This window comes from Gymnoscopelus braueri (assembly GCF_963280865.1).
Source record: "Gymnoscopelus braueri genome assembly, chromosome: 7".
Lineage (NCBI taxonomy): Eukaryota > Metazoa > Chordata > Actinopteri > Myctophiformes > Myctophidae > Gymnoscopelus > Gymnoscopelus braueri.
The window spans coordinates 32,034,322-32,056,503 of record NC_137608.1 but is presented as its reverse complement, the minus strand read 5'-3'; the positions used below and the strand labels follow the sequence as shown (position 1 = coordinate 32,056,503).

Sequence of the window (22,182 nt, the reverse complement as noted above, 5' to 3'; positions counted from 1 at the left end):
GGGGTCAGGGGTCAGGGGGGTTCTAGATTGAGAACAACACTGTTGATTGCTGCTCACATGATAAATCAGAAAAACGATAAAGTTACAAAAATAAATAAACAATAAATTACCTGTACAATAGGCTTGGTGAAATGAGCTGAAACAAGACTATGGTTCAGAAAGTCAAAGAGAAAGGTAATAAATACGTGATGAGGAAAAGCGAATGAGAAAATCTGTTCTTGTCAGATTCAACTGTGATGAATATAGATTAAGTACTTAATTCCCCAGAATAGCTGTTCTGTAGAATTTTGAACAGGATTTATTACTGACTACACCCGTAAAAAGTGCAGTTGGATACAAACGCCATCCTCTTAACCAATCTTGTCTGTGTGTATTAAGAGTAGATACCAGTTCAATTGAGGTAAATGAGAAACCTCTCTTGCACACACTTAAACAACTTACTGCTGCTGGACACAATTCAGCTGACAGTGGAAAACGTTGTCCTGGCAGGGCCTTCCTCATCTACTGTACTGGCCAAACGCAGTCTCACTGCACCCGATCAACTGCTGGTATTAATAGCATGGTGAAGATACATAGAAAACACTCAAACTTTACCATGTCAAAAAATTATACCCCCGGCTTCTCTTTTCTACCACAATTAACTCCATGTCCATTTATTTACAAGGCAGCAAGGTCTCCCTGGTTGCTTTGACCAATGGCCGGTCAAAGAAATGTGAGGGAACGAATTTCATAGTGTTGGTACAAAAGAACAGCATCTAATCAACCATTAGGTGCATGTATAGAAGCATAATACACAGTATTCCAGTGTCTTCTTCCTCTGCTTCCAGAATGATAACCGACAATTTTAAAATGTGTATTAAAGGACGACTTGAGCCATTTTCAACATTGGTCCTCACTAATGCTCATTATATGGTACCATTTTTGTCTACACCGTCTGTGTCTTAGAGGGCGGCTGTGGACAGTTCAGAAACCCGCCCACCAGTGACATAATTGATGGCTAATCCAAGCTAATAGAAACTGCAGGCTTTCTATTCCTGGAAAGTTAGCATGCTATAATGGAAGCCATTGTTCTTGCATTAATAAAAAATTAGAAATCTTGCTTTAAAAAAAAAAACTGCCTAATGATGTCACTGGTAGGCAGGTTTCTGAAGTGTCCACAGCTCTCCTATGAGACACTGACAGAGTAGAAAAAAATGGTACCATTTTATCATCATCATCCAATTTCCATGCCAAGGACCTCCAAATAGCCTCCCTACAGCGAAATGGCTTAAAATATTTATTTTTTTAAAATAGGTGTGAACCTGCAGATCTATTTTAGCCAATGACAATGACATGCCCAAAATAGGGACACAGGATCGAAAGTGGTTAGAGTGGCATAATAATCTTATGAATTTAACCTAATGTGCTTTATAAATAAAGTTTGAGTTAATTGGAATTGAAATGACAATTTTAATTATTTTTTTAAAATGACGCATGACTCCATCCCTACCATTTTCCTTTCCTTAAAAAAAAAAAACTGTTCTATATAGCAGAAACATTTACCTCTGTGGGAATGACTCAGCTAAGAGCACTGCTGAACCCCAATAGCATAATAATCAGCTTCAGTACTCTTAGTCTAAACCTATAAATAGAATAGCAGAGAGAGAAAGGTAAAGATGCTTCAGCTTGAGGCTGAACAAAGGAGGAAACGTTTGAGTGAACAGCAGAGCAGAGAAATGAGAAGAGGTATTGAAAACATCAAGATACAAGGTTACTCGAGAAAATATGACAATTTTTATTTTCGCAGTCATAAAGGACATTGCGATAAAAATAAAACAAAGGACCACTATTAGGGGTACACAGTATGTGAGGTTCAAAGGTCCTGCAGTAAAAAAAGATAGACCCTGTGTGGAGTTAGGGACATAAGGTTCTGTACGGTGGTGGGCTATCAGGGACATGTTAACGATGACTGAAGAAGCCCTGGGGATGGTTGTACTTGAATGGCTTCAGGCGGTTGGGACCCCTGAAATACAGAGAGGAGAAGAGAGAGAGAGACTTCTTAGTTATCTTCACAAAGATGAATTTGCATCTTTATGTCTTTTACTGTGACTGGACTGTCTGTGTGCGAGCGGTTCACTGGCCACTGCTACAGGTCTGTACCTGACAGTGCGTAAGCACATCTTTTCACGGGGGAACTCCCGAGGTCCTTCTACGCTGTCGTCTTGGCCGTCCGTCTCCAAATACACATCCAGACAGACACACAGGCGTGCTATCTGATTGGTCAGTAGCTGGTGGCCTGGACGGGGACCCTGGAGCTCATTTTTGAACACATTCACCTCACTCTCCATGGCCTGAGACGGAGTAAGAAAAATGACGTTCAAATACTGGAAAATGATCTACCATATAATAAAAAGGTAACTTAAAATACCTGCTTATAAGATAAATTATATAGACAAAGAAACTAAGAAAGAGACGACAAATTATTTGATTATTATTATTTCTTACTCTGAGGTTGTCATCGGTACATCCACTTCGCTCTCCCTTCCAGCTGAGCGAGAGGGAGAATAGAGGAGAAACTCCTGGGTAACGGGGGCTCAACACCACCGCAGCCTGGAGACGAGCTGAGGGGATAGAAAAACTGATTAAGCAATCTAGTCAGATAGAAAACTGTAGGTTTGTGGTTAAGTCCATCATCAATAGAAGTACAGGGGCTTTTTGTTTTGCTGCCCAAACACCGTGGAATCACCCCATTTGGTTCCATTTATACACTCTCAGAGGTAAATGAACACTGAGGATTTTACAGTGTAGTTCCAGAGATAAAAAGCATATCGAATGGGGGTACTTGAAATTAAAAAGGTTGAGAATCACTGAACTCGTCTACACAGTCCCTGTGATGTACCTGTGCCTCTCTCCACCACACCCATGAAGTACAGGTCAGTCTCCTTAGCCAGACCAGCATCTGTCACATGCTGCGTAAATGTCAGTTCCTGGCACGGGAGAGAACAGCAGAATATCAGTCAAATGTGAGTCTGTGTCCTTGGCTATGTAGGTTTACTACAGGCAGATTCTTATCATGAAGGGCATGCGTGTGTCTACCTTGTACTCTTGGTATGCGATGGCGGTCCAGCGAGCCAATCGGGAGATGACTTTGGCAGGAAAGAGATGCTGACTCTCACTGGAGACTGGGACGATGCTGTGCTCTGGGGACAGAATAAAGAATGCGTTCAGTGACATTCACAACGTCCGAGTGTTGACCATATATCAAGGGATGGATGAATAAGAGTCTCGCTGTTGCACGTGTGTGTCATTTCTACCCAGTGAGGCGAACTGTTTGTGCAGGGCAAGGCGGGACTGGACACGCCCCCTCAGCAGTTTCATGGTACTCTCCATGTGGCTGGCACTCAGAGAACTGCCCCTGCCGCGGCTCACACCCTAGAAACAACACACAGCAAGGTCACATGATCATCACACCGGTGTACCTCCATGTTATGTATTCGGTTATTTCGTCAGTGTTTTTACACTCTCAGAGCCTACTCATAGCCGACTGAACAGTAACATTCTCAGTGTTAATTTATCCACTATAACTCTTGGAGTGTACAAATGTAACCAAATAAGTTTAATTAAAACGGAACTATGTAACTTTTAATGAATACATTTTTATTTTGTCCAATCTGTATGGTAGAGTATGCCAATACAATAAATACAAGAACGCTCGCCCCGTAACACGCTCGCCCGGGTCAAATCCGGCGACCTCGGAACGGTCGCCACCAGGTATTCCTAAACGTAACCTCAGTAAAATATGCCTAAACCTTTGACCTGATGGTCAAGATTAAACTTATCCCCTGAGCAAGCTCAATGGTAAAAAAAAAATCAGCACTTGCGCAGGAAACCGGGTTCAAATCCGGGGTAGAAAAGTAAAGTTACAAAGTGCAGCTTTAACACTAAGGATACTGTGCAGGATTATTACCAAAATCAGACTTCTGTGTATCACTTTTGAGGGAAAGCAATAGAAAGACAGATATCCAATGATTTTGTAAGCAACTTCAGTTTTTCTTACATTGTTGAAGATGTTTTCAATATCTTTCATATGACGCCTACCTAAAATCCCCAGTGTTAATATATCCTGAGTTTACAAACCAAATGGACCCTTACAGCTCCATTTGGTTCATTCCATTTGTACAACCTCCGTGTTTAATTAATTTTAACAGGAATTTACTGTGCACCTACTCTATTAGAGATGTTATTATACAGCTGTACATCATACACCGTGTCATTATTAGAAGTGAACAGCCACACACCTCTGGGGCATCGCTGGGAAACTGCAGTCCTCCGAGACTCTGGACCCACAGGTAGGGGTGGCCCAACTCCTCAATGTAGTCAGCAAATGCCACGATCCTTACAAGAGAACAACATGCTTCAATCGTCTCGTTTCATACAGTGATACAGCGAATGCAATTTCAAGCTTATCGTGCTATAAATATATATCACTGTCACGCTAGCATAGTGCTATTTCTGTTCCACTAAGTGAGACCTAAAAGTTGCCAGCAGTGCAAGTCTAAAATCTATGAGGTGATGTTGATGTATTTGTTCCTTTTATGTTATAGCTGCAATAGCACTTAGTAACTTGAAAAGGTGAATCAAAGAAAAGTGATTAATTATATTATTATTTTTTATAACATACAATATATATGACTTTTCTGGACATATTGTATTTAATTTTAAAAGGACCATACTGGTATTTCTTAGCCCATTGATTATGACTCACGGTACACATTACATTACTGTCAACCATTTTTCAAAGCATATCATGACTTGTTGAATGTTGAATGAAGCCACTGGATTCCATTCCATGACACTCACTTTTCTTCTTTTTTTTTTAAAAAGATATTTTTGGGGGCTTTTTCTGCCTTTATTGATAGGATAGTGGGCTGACAGGAAATGGGGAGAGAGATGAGGGGTGACATACAGCAAAGGTCGTCGGGATCGGGAGTCAAACCCGCGACACGCTGTCAAGTTGGATTACCAGCATATGTGGCATGTGCGTGGACCGCTAGGCCAGCGGACGCCCCCCATGACACTCACTTGAGATAGGTAATCCACCAAATATCAATGGAGGTTTTCTTTTTGACAAAGTCGTTTTGTTGTTGCGCTTTAATGCATTTTAAAGCACAAGATGATTGAAAAATCTAGCCAAAAATCGCCGGTATGGTCCTTTAACATCTACTTAAAGCTTTGACGGACCTAAAAGGTAATTCACCCTGTTGTTGCAACATGCTTAAGATCCTTACCCGACTTTATCAAATTGGTAGCGGTTAGCTGGGTTGGGTGTTTCCCGGCCCTGGTCGTTGGCATAGAGGCAGTTGAGTAGAGTATTCGAGTTCAACAGCTCACTGGTAGAAAATTTAAAAACATTAGAATATACACTCACAAAAACAAAAACAAATCCAAAGTGGGACACAGGCAGCACACTCCTATACACACCCTGCACTGATGGCTGTGGTGAGGTCAGTAGCGGTGGACACCTTAGTCTTCACAGTTATAATGTTGAGGTTCATCAGGTAGTAGAAGAACAGATGGAGAACACTGCCATCTGGGGAGACATAATGTTACCTCATTATGTCAATGCTTAATTCAACTGCATATTTTATTCATTAATAAATGGGTGGGGGGGTATAATAGGGTGCGGACACTGACGGGATACTAATCATATACAGATGGTGATCACTCAGCAGTGACAGTTAACTCAATGACAATCCTGTCACTCACAGCCACTACTAGTAATGCGGTCAACATAAAAAACAAGCTACTATTAAAAGGAAAATGGAGGGCTGGGAAGTAACCCACCAGTGAGAACACAAGAAGAGGGGTAGAGAGAAGAGAGGGGATGAAAACATGCTTACAGAATGCTGTAGCTGCTGCTGTTTCATACTGCTGCAAGCATCTCTCTCACCTCTTGTTTTCTCCCTCCCCACCCTTTTTTGGTGCTTTAGATAGAGTTACGCCTGCAATGCAGATCCCCCCTCCAAACTGCCACTGATACCTCATCACCAATAGGGGGCAGACTAGGGTCAAGTGGTGTCACGACCTGATGAGTAATACTGATAGTAGACTGGGCCAAACAATACAGAATGCAGCTTTGTTGTATTATGAATGTTTGGGTCAGACCTATTACAGCCATTTAAATGGTAAATGGTGCTTTTTATATAGCGCCTTTATCCAAAGCACTTTATAATGTGCATTACTGTTAAGCCTTACTCTTTGTACATCAAATAAAATAGCCTACGCACGCACACTTTATGTCAGAGTGTTATGTCTGTTATGACTCTCAATGACCATAATAGTTTGCCTCAAACATAGAGAATAATATAACACCATGTTCAACCCCTGCTTTACCAGCTGGCCTATCCCTCTAACAGGCTATGGTTGGTCTCTGAGGCCCCAGTATTGGCCTCAGTTGCCTAGACCAGGGGTCCCCAACCTGGGGTCCACAGAGCATTCACCCTGCCTCACAAATTTATATTAATTTTTATTTATATGCATTTTTCTACTAACAATTGACCACGCCCAGGGGCGAAAACAATCTCGTCCGGCCTGCATTGTTATCTCCGGCCTGGTGGAGATAACAACACAAGGCACCAACCTGCTCATTGTAAGTAGTTGCTCAAGGATACTTCGACGATAACCCAGAGGTTGCTGGGGATCGAACCGGGAACCGTCCGATTCCCAAACGGACGCCAAAAACACATATGACATAAATTGTGATTGTACCTTTACACTTGAGATCTAAACAAAGGGACAGAGGGTGTCTCTTCAGCATCTCACGTCGCTTATCATCCAGCTGGCCTCCTGTGGTGGGCCTTCTCCTCTTCTGTAAGATGAGAACATCGGACAGGAAACAACACATGAGGGTAAACCAAAAGAAAAGGGCAGAGGATATTCAGCCGTTGGGCCGCGGCATGTCGTTGTCGGTTAAAGGGATAGTTCACCCCCAAAATGATTTTTTTCCTATCAATTAGTCACCCCATGGAGACTTGAATTTATGGATATTTTGTAGTTTTTGTCGCATTCCTAAGCAAATAATTTGATGACCAGCGGACCGGTAGGCAGCGGTTCCGATAGGAGACACAAAGGAGACTCTTTGTGTCTCCTACCGGAAACCACAGTGCGCTCTGAACGGATTCAGATTCTAACCCTAAGCAAGCCAAACCCATATCATACTAACAGTACCTAACCTGAACTAGCTGCCAGCTATAACCATGTGATTGCCCCTTATCAATAAGATGCCGTAAATAGTGGAGAGTTTGACGGATAAGTATCCACTACCAAAGAAAAAAGCTAAATACATGTTATACATTGTGCTATATCTAGTCTGAGATCAGTAACAAACATGTATCTAATTTCAGCTGCTCACACGCAGTGAAATGTGATCTTTTGACTTTACATTTCAATCCTTGACAATTACAGAACAAAATTGACCAACATGCAGTTTAATGGGAGGCACGGATGGAGGGAAGGATGGAAGGAGGAGAGGAAGGATGAAATGTGAGACCTTTCAACAGAGCTGTCCCTGTGTGAGAGAGACGGCCACTCAGCCAGCCTAACAGGAGGCCCACAGAGGACCGCCCTCAGCAAAAGAGAAGTCCCAACAGAGCGATTAAAAATAAATAAAGACAGATATAGAAGAAGACAGATGGAGTGTGTGTGTGATGGAGGGAGGGAGAGAGAGAGATCAAGAGAGGTGGGTGGGGTCCTTGATGATGCTGTGTATATGCTAGCTCGGGTTACAGTCACCTAGCCATTCTCTGTAAATATTCCCAGAATCCCTCGACTGGCACCAAGCCGGACGCAGGAAGCAATCAATAGCTCTTCCCTCACACTGTGCAAGTCTGTGCCAGACCACAGTATGAGAGGGCTTCAGGGGGGGGCACCACTTTTTGATTGTGGGTATGCAAGAGGAGAACTGAACTCACTGACGTGTGTATGTGTGTGTGTGTGTGTGTGTGTGTGTGTGTGTGTGTGTGTGTGTGTGTGTGTGTGTGTACGCACGCACGCACATGTGTGCATGTGGGAGAATGAGTGAGCGAGACCAGAGTGAGAAAGCAACAGACACACAGGGTCGTCTCATGGTGGAACTCACAGTTTTTTCCTGCTCCTCTTCGGCATCAGAGTCACTCTCATCATCTGGACGGCACAGAGAACGTGGAAACAGTTTACATTCTTTCTCACAGCAAAATTGTTACAAATGTTTTAAAATTTCCCAAATGTCCAAACATTTCAAACATTTCAAAAATAGCGGAAATTGCTATCTTCATCCACAACGCATCAAGTTATGCCATTAAATTTAGTCTCAAAGCAATTTGTTAGATTCTCAATCTTGCATGCAGACATTTTTTGTGTCTCTGTGTAAATATGTATCTATATACTATGTATGTCCACAGAATTAAACCAGTCTTTTCCACCGCTAGCCTTCACAAAGTTGTCAATGCCCTTATTTCATCTCGCCTGGACTACTGTTAACGCCCTCTACTCAACTCTCAGCAAGGGATCCATATACTGCATGCATTTTGGTGCAGAATGCGGCTGCCAGACTCATTGCTGGGACTAGGAGATCATAGCACATAACCCCAGTAAGTAGCTGCACTGGCTGCCAGTAACCTTTAGAATTGATTTCAAGATTTTATTGTTAACTTTTAAAGCTCTTCACGGCCTAGCAGCTCAATATCTAGCTGAGCTTCTGGAACCCCATGTGCCTGTCCGTCGCCTGAGGTCCTCTGATTCGGCCCTACTAGATGTTCCAGTCTAGGCGGGTGCTACCTCCATAACCATTTTTAAATCTAAATTCAAAACCAATTTTTATTAAAAAAAAGCCTTTTTAACCCCCTAACAGCAGAAATTAATGCATCTATTCTCACTGATAATGTTATAGGGTGTTGTTTTTGTTGCTGTAATTGCTTATGATTTATGTTTGATTTGAAGTTGTTAAGCACTTTGTAACTTTGTTTAAAAAGGTGCTATATGAATACATTTTATTATTATCATTATAATGTATATATACTGTACATGTGTGTGTGTTGTGTGTATAGAAGAGCTTTTACCCTGGGAGTCCTCTGGAGGTTTGGATAAAGCCTTGGCCTCCTCTACATCTCCGCTGATCGACACACACAGATTCTTGTCTGAAATATTAACAAGAGAAAGAAATCCTTAAGACGCCACGACTCACTTGATGCTCCCAGACGGGCTATAAAGGCCATAACATGTGCAGCGTCTGAAAGACATTAAATAGCTGCTTACCGCAGGCCTGTCCATAAGCAGAAGCTTGAACAAACAACACGTAGAGAGAGGGGGGAAGGTGCCGGGCGATCTCCGTCTGTTTCTGAGTCTGCTCAAAGGGCATGGACAGATACTCCTGCACTGGCAGAGATGCCTGTGAGAGGACAGAGGATCAATACATAAGCGAAAGAAAATACACCAACGATTAACACAACTTTCAAAAATCCACAGCAATGAGAGATGAAAAAGCATGCTTTTAAAATTTAACAAGAGAATACAGTCTAATAACAGCGTGGCTTCCTTCAACATGTGTAACGCAATAATACTCTATTATCCAGAGTGTGTGTACCTGCATGATAGCGTTCAGTCCTGGCTGCAGGCTGCTCAAATGCTCCTTCTTAACCTCAATGGTCTTCTGTATCTTCTCTTTAGTGGTTTGAGACTCCTTGTATTTCTCTGCCAGCCTACAAACATCAACAATATATAAACGATCAGGTAAAAAAAAACACCATCCAATACAGTGCTTTATAAATTCCACATGGTTGGGACCCGTGTGTATAGTGTGTCTGTGAACCTCTTTCTCTGTTCCAACTCCCAGTCGAGTCGTGCCAGAGTGAGCTGGTGGGAGTCTTCTTTGGTGATGTGGGGTTTGGTTATCACTAAGGGGGCATCCTTGTAAAATTCTTCCTCACTCACCAAGTCTATCTCTTCATGCTTAGACCTAGAACAGGGAAAGGACGTTTAACTTGGTAAAATGTAGATTTGCTGCAGTAGCAGTGGTAAATATGGGAGCACAAATCAATATATAGCAAATAGCTTGGAAACATAATATTGACAAATACAATATCTAGGCTATATGGCAAGTTTTTGGTGCTGGGCTTGGCCTAAAACAATCTAGTTCATTCATGTGATTTAAACGAATTTCTAACCATTGGCTACATTGATTTATTGAACAGCTTTTGGCCAAACAAAGAAATACCTAGAGTCTAGGTATTGGTCTAGGTCCTAGACCATGTAACATGTGTATCATAATATTTAGTGGAAATCTCATAATTATTGTGCAGCCTCTAGTAAATATACTTACTTGAACTCCAGACATTTGCTGATTTCTTTCTGCAGGTGCATGACCTCATACAGGAGGTTCTGCAATTGAAGGTGCAACACGTCCACTTTTTGCTTTGCCTGTGAGAAACGGCACATAAAATCAAGATAAAGATGAGAATTCTGGAACAATTTTGATGGACTTCGGCTGTCAGCAATGGTGTTTTCCTTAAAAGTATTTTTAAATGAGTTACCATCATATACAATCAAATATTGTGTAAAACGGAATTACTTTGGCAAATTTGTAATTTTTTGCCAACCCCATAGTTCTAAAGGGACATTATTGTAGGGGGAAAGGGGTTCTCTTTTGGACTGTGAGTGAGCTCATCTTCAACTGTCTCACTTATGGAACAAGTTGCATAATGCATTAGGCAACTTACCTCATGTGTCTGGTCTCGACCTCTCTTTAGTCGCATATGAGCCAAACGGTTGAATTTCTTCAGATTCATGAAATGGATACAGCTCTGCATTCGTCTCTGCTCAACCTCAGCAGACTGAAAGGGAAAGAGACCTCTCGTCAGTTTATCATACAGAACATCCTCAGTGTTAACCTAAATACGAGTGTACGAATGTAAAAACAATGGACGTAAGGGTCCATTTGGTTACATTCCTTCACTCTCAGAGTTGCAATTTGATAAATGAATAGAAGATTTTACTGTGTAGCCTAAGTGCATCCTCAGTAAGTTATTATGTAACTGTACTTATCAAGCAGCTGACCAATGACGGTCTAATAAGCTGTCCATATACCACTGTTTTTTTCCTCCTGCTGTCACACACCACAGGCTCCACCTGTAGGCTCTACATTCCCCTGTGTTTTGTTATATACCTCCCTGCTCTGATATAGTCTTCAGATTATACAGAACATGGAGTAATATCATATCTGTAGCAGAAACTGATCGCCAAGGTTTCTGACATACTGTAAGTACTGTTGTGGTGAAGACAGAGGATCAGCATCGTTTATACCTGGTAAGAAAACCTGCTCCGTAGGAACACATGCCTTTTACTGACAGGAAATTAATTGTATTAGCATGTCCTTCCTATAAGCATGTCTAACTATCAGTAACCTAGGAAATGTGGTGTATATAAATTTGCACTGACTGTGTGACTGTGTGCTTGATGTGTCTCACCCCATCCTTAGCTCCATTAGCTTTAAGTTCCTGTATCTCGCCCATAAGTTTGGCCAAACTCTCACACGTCTGTTTGTATTGCAAATAGTCCTGCTCTGGATCCCGTCCATCCAGCTCCACCTCTTCACTGTACACGCGGACATCCTGGGAGCAAAAGAAACGCATACATCTTTGCACAATTTTCCACTATCCAATGCGACTAACTTGATCTTTCTTCCATAAAGCCCCATCATCATGGGGTCATTGTTGAGGGCCAGCTCAATTGGTTAGTATTATCATCAAAATCATTTTAACCACATTAACCCCCTTTAATACTTCAGCTATTCAAATCTACAAGCTCACAACTAGATCTACTGTTCTTTTTTGGGAAATTTGTAAAATGCATTTTTAACAACACAAATGTATACGGGGGTCAATTCAAACAAACCTCTTTTCAGATTCAGATGGGGGTCTGCTTCCATATCAATTTAGGGGTCCTGACCTTGACTTGAAAAAATCTGAGAACTACTGATCTAGGAACTGTATGTCCCACATAGTGGGACTGGGACATCTAGCTATATCTCCTCACCTGCTGGTCTCCATCTCGGTTACGTTTCATCTCAGGAGTTCCTCCTTCACCGCGGAGCACCTTCGCCTTCCTCTTCTTCAGGGCATCGGAAGACATGATTTGCTGGCTATGTAATAGAATCATTAATCAGGATATATTATTGTATATTAATGTATGTCTTTAAATGTCTCTATGAATTGAATACACAGGACCACAATAATAATAAAGCCCTCAGGGCTTTGTGTTATCCTTTTAGCACCATTGTATAATCGTCTGTCGCTGGCTGTACTATTTGCAAATCTGTTAATAAAGTATTCAATCAATCAATGACTACTAAGAAATCGTAAACAAAAAAAGTCAAGTATTTGCCTGCTAACGTTAGCTAAGCTAGCTCTGGTCCATGGCGTTATGGGATACGGAGTGGAGAACTCTTAACGCTACGGATCAGAGCAAAGGGAAGCTGTAGGTCAATGGTAACTAGCTAGCTCTGAAGCTAACGTTTGTTACTTTCACTCCTTTACGAATTACAAACTGATCGAGACACTTCGTGATTGGGAAGTTACCCAGAATCATGTGCTTACCTGTTGAAATAGAAAAAATACAAATGAAATCTATTATTTGCGGATTATTTCCTCATTAATAACGCGTGTACACACAACACACCAGATTCTCTTCGTTCCACTGTAGACCGCCTGTGACTCTACGGAAGCTTATACAGGCCATAAAGGCCTCGGTGCTCCAGTTGGGACGATGCAAATCTGTCCTATACTACCACCTACAGTAAGATACTGGCAACTTTTATTTTAACCATGAAATGTACACTTTTATCACACACAAACAATACATTATTAATAAATAACAACAGCACAGTAGATCATACAAAACGGTTTTATTTATGGTTCCAGTGACATTTTATACACTTACAAAGATGCACATGGCAAAAAAAAGTGTGCCTCTTTCATTTAAGCGGCCCACTAATAACCTCTACAACTGTCACAACTCTGTTAGAGCCATAACATTTTATGTGGACAAATAAAAAATTAACAGCCCTTTTCTGACACCACCCTCATGTGGCCATATCGATCAGACTCTGTAATGATGTGGGTACCCATGTCCTTTCTCCTTGTACAAATACCACCCCTCTGTCAATGTAGATGACAATACGCCCAAATGTGTACAACTGTTTGCCCTCGTGGCGTTTGGCCACCAGGGGCATGAAGACGATGTTGTTCTCCTCTGCCTTGGTCTGGATCAGGTCTTTGAAGTTTGTCGGCAAACTTGCACCCTGGCCCCTCTGAGCCACGCTCTCCGCATCCCTACGCTCCTGCAAGGCTTCGTACTGGAAGTCCTTACGTCTCTCTGTTTGCGTGAGGTACGCAATGTTCTCCCTCGCGCCAGGCTGCATGTATCCAGCTGCAGAGAGCAGGGTGAAGAAAAGAGAGATATGTTTGTATGGATACACTATTTGTTGGCACAGGAGACAAAGGATACATGTAAATGCATGCTGTAAACTGTTACCCACATGCCGTGAGTGTGTGTGTGTTACTAACCCATGCCTGAGGACACTGCTCGGTTCATAATGTCCAGTGCTTCATTGAATTTGTCTTTGATGAGTGGTTGAGCCAACAGCATATCACTGAACATGTTCTTCCAACCCAGGTACCACTTTGTGATTTCCTCATAGTTAGGACTGTTATTCAGCCACGAACAAAGGACCTAGAAACATCAAGACATTTGAAGCATTACTAATCAAAATATTCATCAACCAATCAAGGGTAAATGTATCTTATTAAAGTGTTAATCCTTGAGTTGGGTAAGCACTCCTCTACATGGTAATGTTCATTGGTGATGGCAGGATCTGCAAATGTTCAAGGATTAACACCCTCTCCTCTCTACTGTAACTGTCACCCACTAACCTGCAGCCACTTGGGAAAGAAGTTTTTGTCCAATAAGGACACAAGGCTGGATGGGGAAAGCATGCCTTCCCAGTCCATTACCCAGTGGAAGGGCTCCATCTGCTGCTGGTGAGGATTAATAACCAGCTCCACAAGACACAGAGCTGCGGAGAGGGAGGGAGGGAGAGGAGAAAGTAAAGGCAGGTGAAAAGAGGTGTAAGAAGACAAAATGTAGCAAAAAAAACATGTAAGACAGATGAAAATAAATGTGGTAAAAAAATACATTTACTTCATTACCTGGCAAAACCAAAGTAGTCAACTATTAGTCGCTATGATTATATGATAATACCTAGTTTAGGGATGATGTTTTTAACCATGAAGGCCTCCCATGCTCCTGGGGAGAATACGTCTTTCCACGGCTGCAGTATAAGGCGAGCTGAGGTGTCACTGGGATGCCACCGCTGTAGAGCATTGGCTAGCTTGCTGCGGATGGGAGGGTACAAAGGCTCAAGACGTGATTGCAGTAGTGGTAGCCATGGGTGAAGCCAGGAATGGATGGGCACCGTGTCAGTTAAAGGGTTCCAGGTATCCACCTATTGTATAGGCAAAACAGCACGATTGTTTAGAAAGGCAAGGTTTGTAGGCGTTAATTTTATATATTCTTTAATAAATTTATATTCTGTCGTACGACTGCAGAAAGTAGCCGATGCGACATCTTGTGAGCTTGTAAATCAGCTTTTTTCCCTGAGTGACACTGTCGTACAAGGAAGTATAAATCAGGCTTTAATGCGAGTGTGTTTGTGTCTTGCCTCTCGCTGCAGGCGGGTTAAGATGAGTTGTTCCAACAGGTGATCCAGTATCCAAAGGGGGAGGATTGGAGCCCATACTTCCACACAGTCCACCATGGGTCCAACCACACGAGGCTGCCAGCCTGACACGCAGGACCGCATCACTGGGACCAACACCTCCCACAGAAGTCTGGACAAGCACACAGACACAAATAAATACTATCAACAAACACATTCCATCACTGGCTGTAACAGCAATCCACATTTGCATATACGTGTGTGTGTGTGTGTGTGTGTGTGTGTACACGTTCTACCTGTGGTAGGGGTCCATGCTTGCTTCCGGGGTACTAGAGTGCAACTGTCTCGATTCAAGGATTGCCCTCCACTGTCCAACCTCTTCCAGACCATATGAGCTGTCCTACAAGAATCACAAAATACATACGAAATTAATCTGATCCTTTAGCGTGCTGAAAGCATTGTGGTTATCGTAGCAGCCACATATGTGATGGGGAAGCTGCTGGAACGTACCTTCAATGGGTCCCATGTACGTAGCTTCTCTTTAAGTAAAGGATGAACCACAGCCACAGCCAGATCCCCCATTCCCATGGTCTTATATTCTTCATAGTATTCTGTCTGCAAGGTCTCAAAGATCCGAGCACATTCCTAGACAAAGAGAGAAACGCATTAAACAATTAACCCATAGGAAGGTTCACAACTCTATGATAAGTAGTATGAGTATGATAAGAGCAAACCAGCCACTGTGTGAATATTTTCAATGGCTTGATCACTGTCACTGTGAGCAGTGTGTGGGTGCTGGTCAAAGATTGGTCCACAATAAATATAACACTTGCATCGTCCTTATGAATGTGCGGTGTGTCCCTTTAAGCTCTTGGTACCGTTCCAATTCATAGCTAGCACCTCACCAATATAGGTGTATGTTTCCACCTTCCTATTATGTCACCACCCTGCCATAGCTGCTACCTGGCACCCACATCAACTGTTGGCAAAGATGGAGCAAATACACCAGTGCCAGAAACCAGCGTGCTTAGGTTCTACTAAACTGCACAAAAGCTTGAGTGTGCAACCATTCCTCACAATTTTATGATCACCACTTAAAACAACATTGTACAATTTATGGGGAGACTATTCACATGCCACACACATACAATGTGCAGACAATTGAACAATGAACCACCATAGAGTATGCACTGGAGGACGAGCAGCTTATTTTCTAGTTTTCTACCCGATACATTTTATTTCTAAAAATGTAAACCCGTAATCAAGAAATTATTTGTGGACTAGCACAGCGGACTAAATAGAATTTGTGATCAATTAATCAAAAAATATTTTAAAACGGCTTATTACTATTCAACGGTCCAAAGATTGCCTTTACATTGGCAGGGGCCTCTGCAATCAGCAACTGCTTCAGAGATTGTCAATACACGATGTCAATCTGCACAATGCTAGTGTGAGTACCTGCAGGCTGGGCCCCACCCCTGGTGCCAAGTCTCCAGACTGGAAGCGCTCCACCAGTTCCAGCACAGCCTCCATCCTCTGAATGGCATCTTGCTCTGCTGTCAACCTAGTCTGCAGGGCGGCGGATTCATGGCTCAGAGACACAACAACATCTCTCTCATGCTGCAGTCGTCTGGCAGACTACAGAGAAGAAAGAAAGAAAGAGAGAGAAAGAGAGAGAGGGGGGGTGTAGTGACAGATAAAAGAGGGGGGACACAAAAGACACATGGAATAAACAAGCAGCGGTGAAATTCTTTGGGGGTAACTTTACAGATCACTGAGAGAGAGAAACCTTTTATTGCAGCCCAAAATATGTGATACAGGTTCTTGTCTACTAGTTACCTGTAATATGTCCTGTTCTGTAAGGTCTATCAGTAACTGCAGGTTGTGTTCTAGCTCAGGGAGAGCAAAGGAAGATGGCTTTTGGTCCCGTGTGCTGGGTGGACCTTCATCTGGAACACTGTGCTTGTTGCTCATCTGACTGTAACTGTAATATACCTTCTGTTCTCTCCCAGTCATATCGATCACCTAGATGTTATAAGAGAGAAGGGGGAAATAAGAATTAAGATTAGAAATCAAAACAGCAGCAGGAGATTGTGTGTATGTATGAGTCCTTCCCAACTCACCTTAACCTGTGCCAGCTCTCCAGCAGGTGTTTGCGTGCTCCGTCCAGCCAGCTTTCCTTTAGCCTTCAACTCCTCTACGGTCCTGTAGGAATACTTGGGCTTCTTCTTTCCTCCTGCACCTGCAGGATCCCTCCTCCACTGGCCGAGCTCCTTCTGGAATTCCTACATCAGAGAAATGAGATATGATGTTCTGTGGTCTCATATCCGTTGCGTATGCACAAAAAGGAGTCCGAAAAGATCATACTGTCACAGCCCTCGTTGCTTGATGGCCTGCCTCAACACATGATTATTTTATTCTGCGACACAGCAGCATAGATAACATACTTCAGAATGAAGCTGTGCGCAATGACTGGCTTCTTGGTAAGTTACAACTTATTAGAAGAATAGCACTTTATTTTTTACTTTTTAACCCTACAATTCTTTGCTTTACTACTGATATATAGCCCATGTCATCATAACCTTAAGGTATGGTAAATTGTGGGAGTTAATTGTGGGATATTGGGCATGCACACATATTTCCAAGTAGATTCTGAATTATAAAGAGAGAATGCCATGCAGGTGTTTTTTCAGCTTTTGTGTGCACGTACACTTAAAGTATGGATCCTCCACACAATTGTATAAATGTGACCCCTACTCACTACAGCCTTGCATCTCTTATTTAGTTCAGAGCTGGAACATTTCTCAAAACTCTACCTTTTCCTCCTCTTCCTCCGAGTCAACAACGGGAAAGTCCTGGAGGCTCTGCTGGGTTCGCTCGTTGCCGTAGGCGCCGACTGCTCCCTTGCCCTTGCGAACCTTTGCCTCGATGGGGGTTAGAATACCTGAAGCAATCACAGTGTAACATATTAAATGTATAATTATCCATATACTCATTAGCCAATGGTAATTCTGCTCCCATCAATCCTGTGCTGTCCACGTTTGCCCACCTTGAGCATTCTTGCCCAGGCCTTTGCCTGGTTGGTAGCCCATCTTCTGTAGAAGTTTCTGTCCAATCCCTCTCGTGTGCTTCTCCCAGCCACCCACATCTCCACCTGTCCGTATCCCAGCTACAAACTTCTTGGACTGGTTCTTGGACTGGTGCACACGGAAGTTACCCCCCTAGGAAAACACAAACACTTATTCATGACAACACGGTAACAAGGTTATTGGACTGTAAGCGATTGATATAAGTCTCAATCGCTCACATTATCATATATCTATCATACAGTATAGCATCATCATCATCGCCAACACACATCAAGTCAAAAACAAGAGTACCGTCTGGAGTTTACTGGCCGCAGCCCCACGAGAAGGTGCTGGTGCTGGTGCAGGAGGCTCATCATCCTCATCCGAGTGATCAGAGCCTGCTTCAGCTTTCTGCTGCTGTTTCTCCTCAGCTGCAGTCTTACGGATACCTCCACTCACAAAGCTCACTGGAGCAGTATAGTCCTTAGACCTGGAAAGATATACAGACAGACATGTAATATATACAGTGTACACACACACACACACACACACACACACACACACTAAAGTACTCAGGGTTCAACGTCTTTTGGACCAAGAAGCCCTTAGATGACCCCCTTCAGACTTGTTTGACAGCACTATCATCTGTGTATGTTGGATTCGTGTTAATGTGCATTTTGAGATATTTAAACCGTCAGTACTTAGTAAACTTGACCTTTGGCTCCTTAGACTGCTCTTTTCCCCCTCCACACCAGACCTCTTTGCCGAAAATAGCCGATCTACAAAGCTTGTAGATCGGCTATTTTTGGCAAAAGTTCTCCTCAGAATAGGGACGCTACTAGGGTTCAAGCGGTTTATATATAAAGAACATCATATCACCCAAAGATTTGGCGGACCCCTTGTATTAACTCTGAGGACCCCCTAGGGGCCCCAGACCCCTTGTTGAAGACCCCTGCACTATTTCATGTTGATGAGTATTTACAACCGTTTGGATGGTTTTTAACATGCCACAGTTGATGTAGCAGCAAGTGAGCCTACCTCTTGCCTCCAAAGCTGGGCCTCTCATCATCCGAATCCCTGTCAGCCCAGATGCCATAGGTGGCCTGGTCCTTGGTCTGTCTGAATCTCTGACGCTCTGGGTTGAATTCATTAGCAAGGTCCCAATCTGTCACCTCAAAGCTCTCCACCTCCACCCCATCTTCCTCTTCTGCCCTCCGTCCATACAGGTGGGACATGGACATGTCTGGATTTGCTGGGGAAATCAACAAACAACATGATCACCCACCACAATTCCCAACTTGGTTAGCTGGCATATTATACAGTAGTTTAACGAACAGCTGAACACATCGTTACTACTAGGGAACGATGTGAAGGACGAGATGAAGTTACGTTTAATGTACATATTTTCCTTATTGATTACTTGTTTATATGATGTTTTTGCATAGTATTGTACATTTGTCTGTCATTAAATGTTTCGATGAATTGAATACACATGGACCCCGATGGAAACATTCTTGGGTTTTAATCCTTTTTAGCAGACCTTGTATAGAACTGAACTTTGTGCTTTATTTTGTGCAAACGGCTAAATAAAGTATTCAATCATTCAATCAAACAAACAAACAAACAAACGTATGTATGGTGTTACTAGCAAAAAGTTGCTAATGCTAGTTAGTACATGTAATAGTTTGTTCATAATTACAAAGTCTGGCTAGACAGCAAATAAATGGCACTGGCAGTCTTACCTGATCTAACTTGTTATTCCCTTAATCCAGGATACCAAATGCTTTTGTTTACAATAATAATCTATCAAGGGGCTACGGGCATGGAATCTAAAACATGGGATTGAAAATAATACGCTAACACAAGTACATCTACTTCCGCTATACTACCGGAAGTGGAAACCGTGTGTCACTCTCTATTCAGTCCCACGTGTTTTGGACTCACTGCGAAACAGCACAGCCTATGATGGTCCAAACTGCCCTCAGTAGAGGGTGTTTTATTTCATTTTTAATTTAATCAGATGATATGTGACTTCATGACTTGACGGTATTTATACTGTAGAAGATGTCGGGCGCGGGAGAGGAGTGGCAGGTGGCACGGCGTCGTAAAGGGGGGGCAGCACGGAGACCCCAGCCACCGTTGGCAGCCGCAGCATCAGCATCATGTCAGGATCAGCTGGACACTGGGAAAACCATTCAACGGATCAGAGACACCATGTAAGAGACGGATGAACCGCTCCCCTCCTGTTTGCTTATAAACTTTCTGCACCTTGGAATGTGAAGACTGTCATTTTAACATAGCCTCATTTCCTCTGTAGGTCTGATCTGAGATGTGAGGAATTTTGGAAAGAATGGAAAGGTGAGTTTGGAATTTCAAGAATGAAAGTATCGCAACTTCTCACTTTAGGCACGCAGAGTGACAAGTTTAACAAGTCGAGTTATCAGCAAAATTCCTGAATCGGAATTATTGTTATTGCCATTTGCCACACCAATTTGCACATACAAAGAATTTAGTTTGTGTACTATCCTGGGTGAGCTGATGATTTGGACTTGGTTAGCAGCTGTGTAACACTAAAGGCATTCTCCTCTTCAGAACAGCTGACAATGTCAGGACTAACAGATCCCTCCGAACCTTCAGCGACTGGAAAGGCTCTGTCCACTGAGATGCCTGACAGCCAGTCAGAGAAGAACACACATGGCAGAAGTGATCCAGAACAACACTGTGTGTGTTATGGTCTGGGCTCCTTCTCATCCTGTGTGTCAGCTCGATATCAGCTTGCGATGTTGCTACTACTTCTTGACACCCTCCAGGTCAGAAAATCAAGATCTCTAAAGGTCTTGCCATGGCAAGAGATATGAATTGTAACCTGGTTCTAATGGCCGCATGTTGATCTGCATCTTTTTAGATACCATTGAAGGACTGCTGTGTCTATGATCCTGTGTTCTCCTCCGGGGAGAGGAATGTCTTAAGAGAGCTGGGTTTAACCATAATCACAGAGAATGAGGTAGGCTCCTGTTGCAGTTGGGCACAGAAACAAATCATTCAACTATGATCAGTTTAAAGATGGTTGAAATGTATCCTGGGTTGAAATAAATCTTTTGTGTTCATCAGGAAGGGAAGCGATTGACAACTAAGCCCACCCTCTTCTACCTGATGCATTGTGGGAAAGCGCTTTACAACAACTTGCTATGGAAGAACTGGAGTAGAGAAACTCTGCCTCAGTTGACCATCATAGGAAACGGCTTCTCTGGAATACAGGACAGGTTTGTTTTTGCAGGGATATTGTCTATCTATATTGTCTATATGGGAGGGGAGAGACAAGCTGATATTTGCTTTCTGTGATCCTGTTAGGATGATTGAGAGAGAATTCCAGCGAGACTACAGCTATATTGCTCAGGCTGTAGTTGTGTGTGTGGAGAGACCCCTGCCTTGTCCATCCCGTCTCCTTGATGTCTTCAACGACACAGTCGTCATCCGCTTCCCTTCCAGTGGCCTCAGCAAACTACCTCAATGCACTTGGGTAGAGCCACCTGAGCCACAGTATCAACATTGTGGTGATCTGGAGATTATACTGAGAGAAAAGAGCTGAGAATGGAGACAGGAACTGGTCTGGGGCTCCTTTTATTCATTACTGACATCGATATCAATAACTATAAAAGGTTAAGGTTCCGTTTCATGTTGAGGGTTGAGTCTGGAAACACGTAACTGATGGTATAATTCTCAATGGCTGGCTACTATGGGGAAAATCAGTGGATGATGCCTGATGAAGGTCCGAGTGACCGAAACGTTGTATCCCTATCATAAAATCTTCTGTAAGTGAAGACAGTGTGCAGGACTGTTTTTTTCTGCTCTTCAAGTTCATTACTCCGACGCACCTGTCCGCCTCCGTAGGTGTGCAAAAGGGCTTTTTCTTCTATGAAAATCACTGTGGAACCTTACTGCCCAGTGCCCATTGCCACTATATTTTGCTCCTTTTAAGTGGGGTGTAGGGATAGGGATAGAATAAAGGAATGCTAGGAACGCTCAAAGTAAATCCTTGCATTTAACTGTGACTTCATATGCAAGTTTTTCTTTTACAATTATGGGTACATGAACTTGATGTGAAGGGGTTAAAAGTAAAATAACCATTTTCCAAATTAAAAATGGAAACGAAGAATATTTTAGTACAATTTGCAAACATGTTTTTTATAATTAATTAAAAAAAAAGATGCAGTCTGTTTGCACTTATGTTTTGGATTGTTTATTACTTGAGTCACAAAACTATGCAAAACGACTAATGATGCTATGTTTGTAGTTTGTATACAAGTGTCATGTCACTCTGTCCCCTAATTTGTCCACCAGATGGTAATGAAAAAGCAAAATAAACTTGCATATTATATGCCAGATGCC

At 42.6% G+C, this 22,182-nt stretch overlaps 3 protein-coding genes across 4 annotated transcripts; 1 reads left to right on the top strand and 2 right to left on the bottom strand.

Annotated features, from left to right (window-relative positions):
- Positions 1-1,754: 1,754 nt before the first annotated feature.
- Positions 1,755-12,718, bottom strand: thoc5 (THO complex 5). 2 transcript variants are annotated; one of them, XM_080433114.1, is made up of 20 exons: positions 12,606-12,718; positions 12,046-12,151; positions 11,478-11,621; positions 10,731-10,844; positions 10,334-10,431; positions 9,824-9,970; positions 9,599-9,713; positions 9,271-9,403; positions 9,075-9,152; positions 8,117-8,160; positions 6,748-6,847; positions 5,461-5,569; positions 5,268-5,369; positions 4,278-4,374; positions 3,294-3,411; positions 3,076-3,179; positions 2,879-2,966; positions 2,485-2,600; positions 2,140-2,330; positions 1,755-2,002 (listed from the first exon to the last, which is right to left on the bottom strand). In XM_080433114.1, exons 2-20 carry the CDS (start codon positions 12,139-12,141, stop codon positions 1,939-1,941), a joined length of 2,058 nt encoding a protein of 685 aa, XP_080289240.1. In that variant the 5' UTR covers positions 12,142-12,151; positions 12,606-12,718; the 3' UTR covers positions 1,755-1,938. The 2 variants fall into 2 exon arrangements, with proteins under 2 accessions (XP_080289240.1, XP_080289241.1); XM_080433115.1 differs by having other exon boundaries at positions 12,688-12,712.
- A 176-nt stretch (positions 12,719-12,894) lies between these two features.
- LOC308089428 (tuftelin-interacting protein 11-like) lies at positions 12,895-19,684 on the bottom strand. The gene is made up of 15 exons (XM_080434138.1): positions 19,536-19,684; positions 18,832-19,045; positions 18,106-18,283; positions 17,775-17,946; positions 17,542-17,669; positions 16,849-17,010; positions 16,565-16,750; positions 16,184-16,363; positions 15,236-15,370; positions 15,022-15,125; positions 14,729-14,897; positions 14,269-14,512; positions 13,941-14,083; positions 13,575-13,740; positions 12,895-13,437 (listed from the first exon to the last, which is right to left on the bottom strand). The coding sequence occupies exons 2-15, from the start codon at positions 19,032-19,034 to the stop codon at positions 13,091-13,093; spliced, it is 2,517 nt and encodes an 838-aa protein (XP_080290264.1). The 5' UTR covers positions 19,035-19,045; positions 19,536-19,684; the 3' UTR covers positions 12,895-13,090.
- Positions 19,685-19,722: 38 nt separating this feature from the next.
- Positions 19,723-22,130, top strand: srrd (SRR1 domain containing). The gene is made up of 6 exons (XM_080434139.1): positions 19,723-20,009; positions 20,111-20,151; positions 20,386-20,603; positions 20,699-20,797; positions 20,905-21,056; positions 21,145-22,130. Exons 1-6 carry the CDS (start codon positions 19,858-19,860, stop codon positions 21,380-21,382), a joined length of 900 nt encoding a protein of 299 aa, XP_080290265.1. The 5' UTR covers positions 19,723-19,857; the 3' UTR covers positions 21,383-22,130.
- Positions 22,131-22,182: the final 52 nt, after the last annotated feature.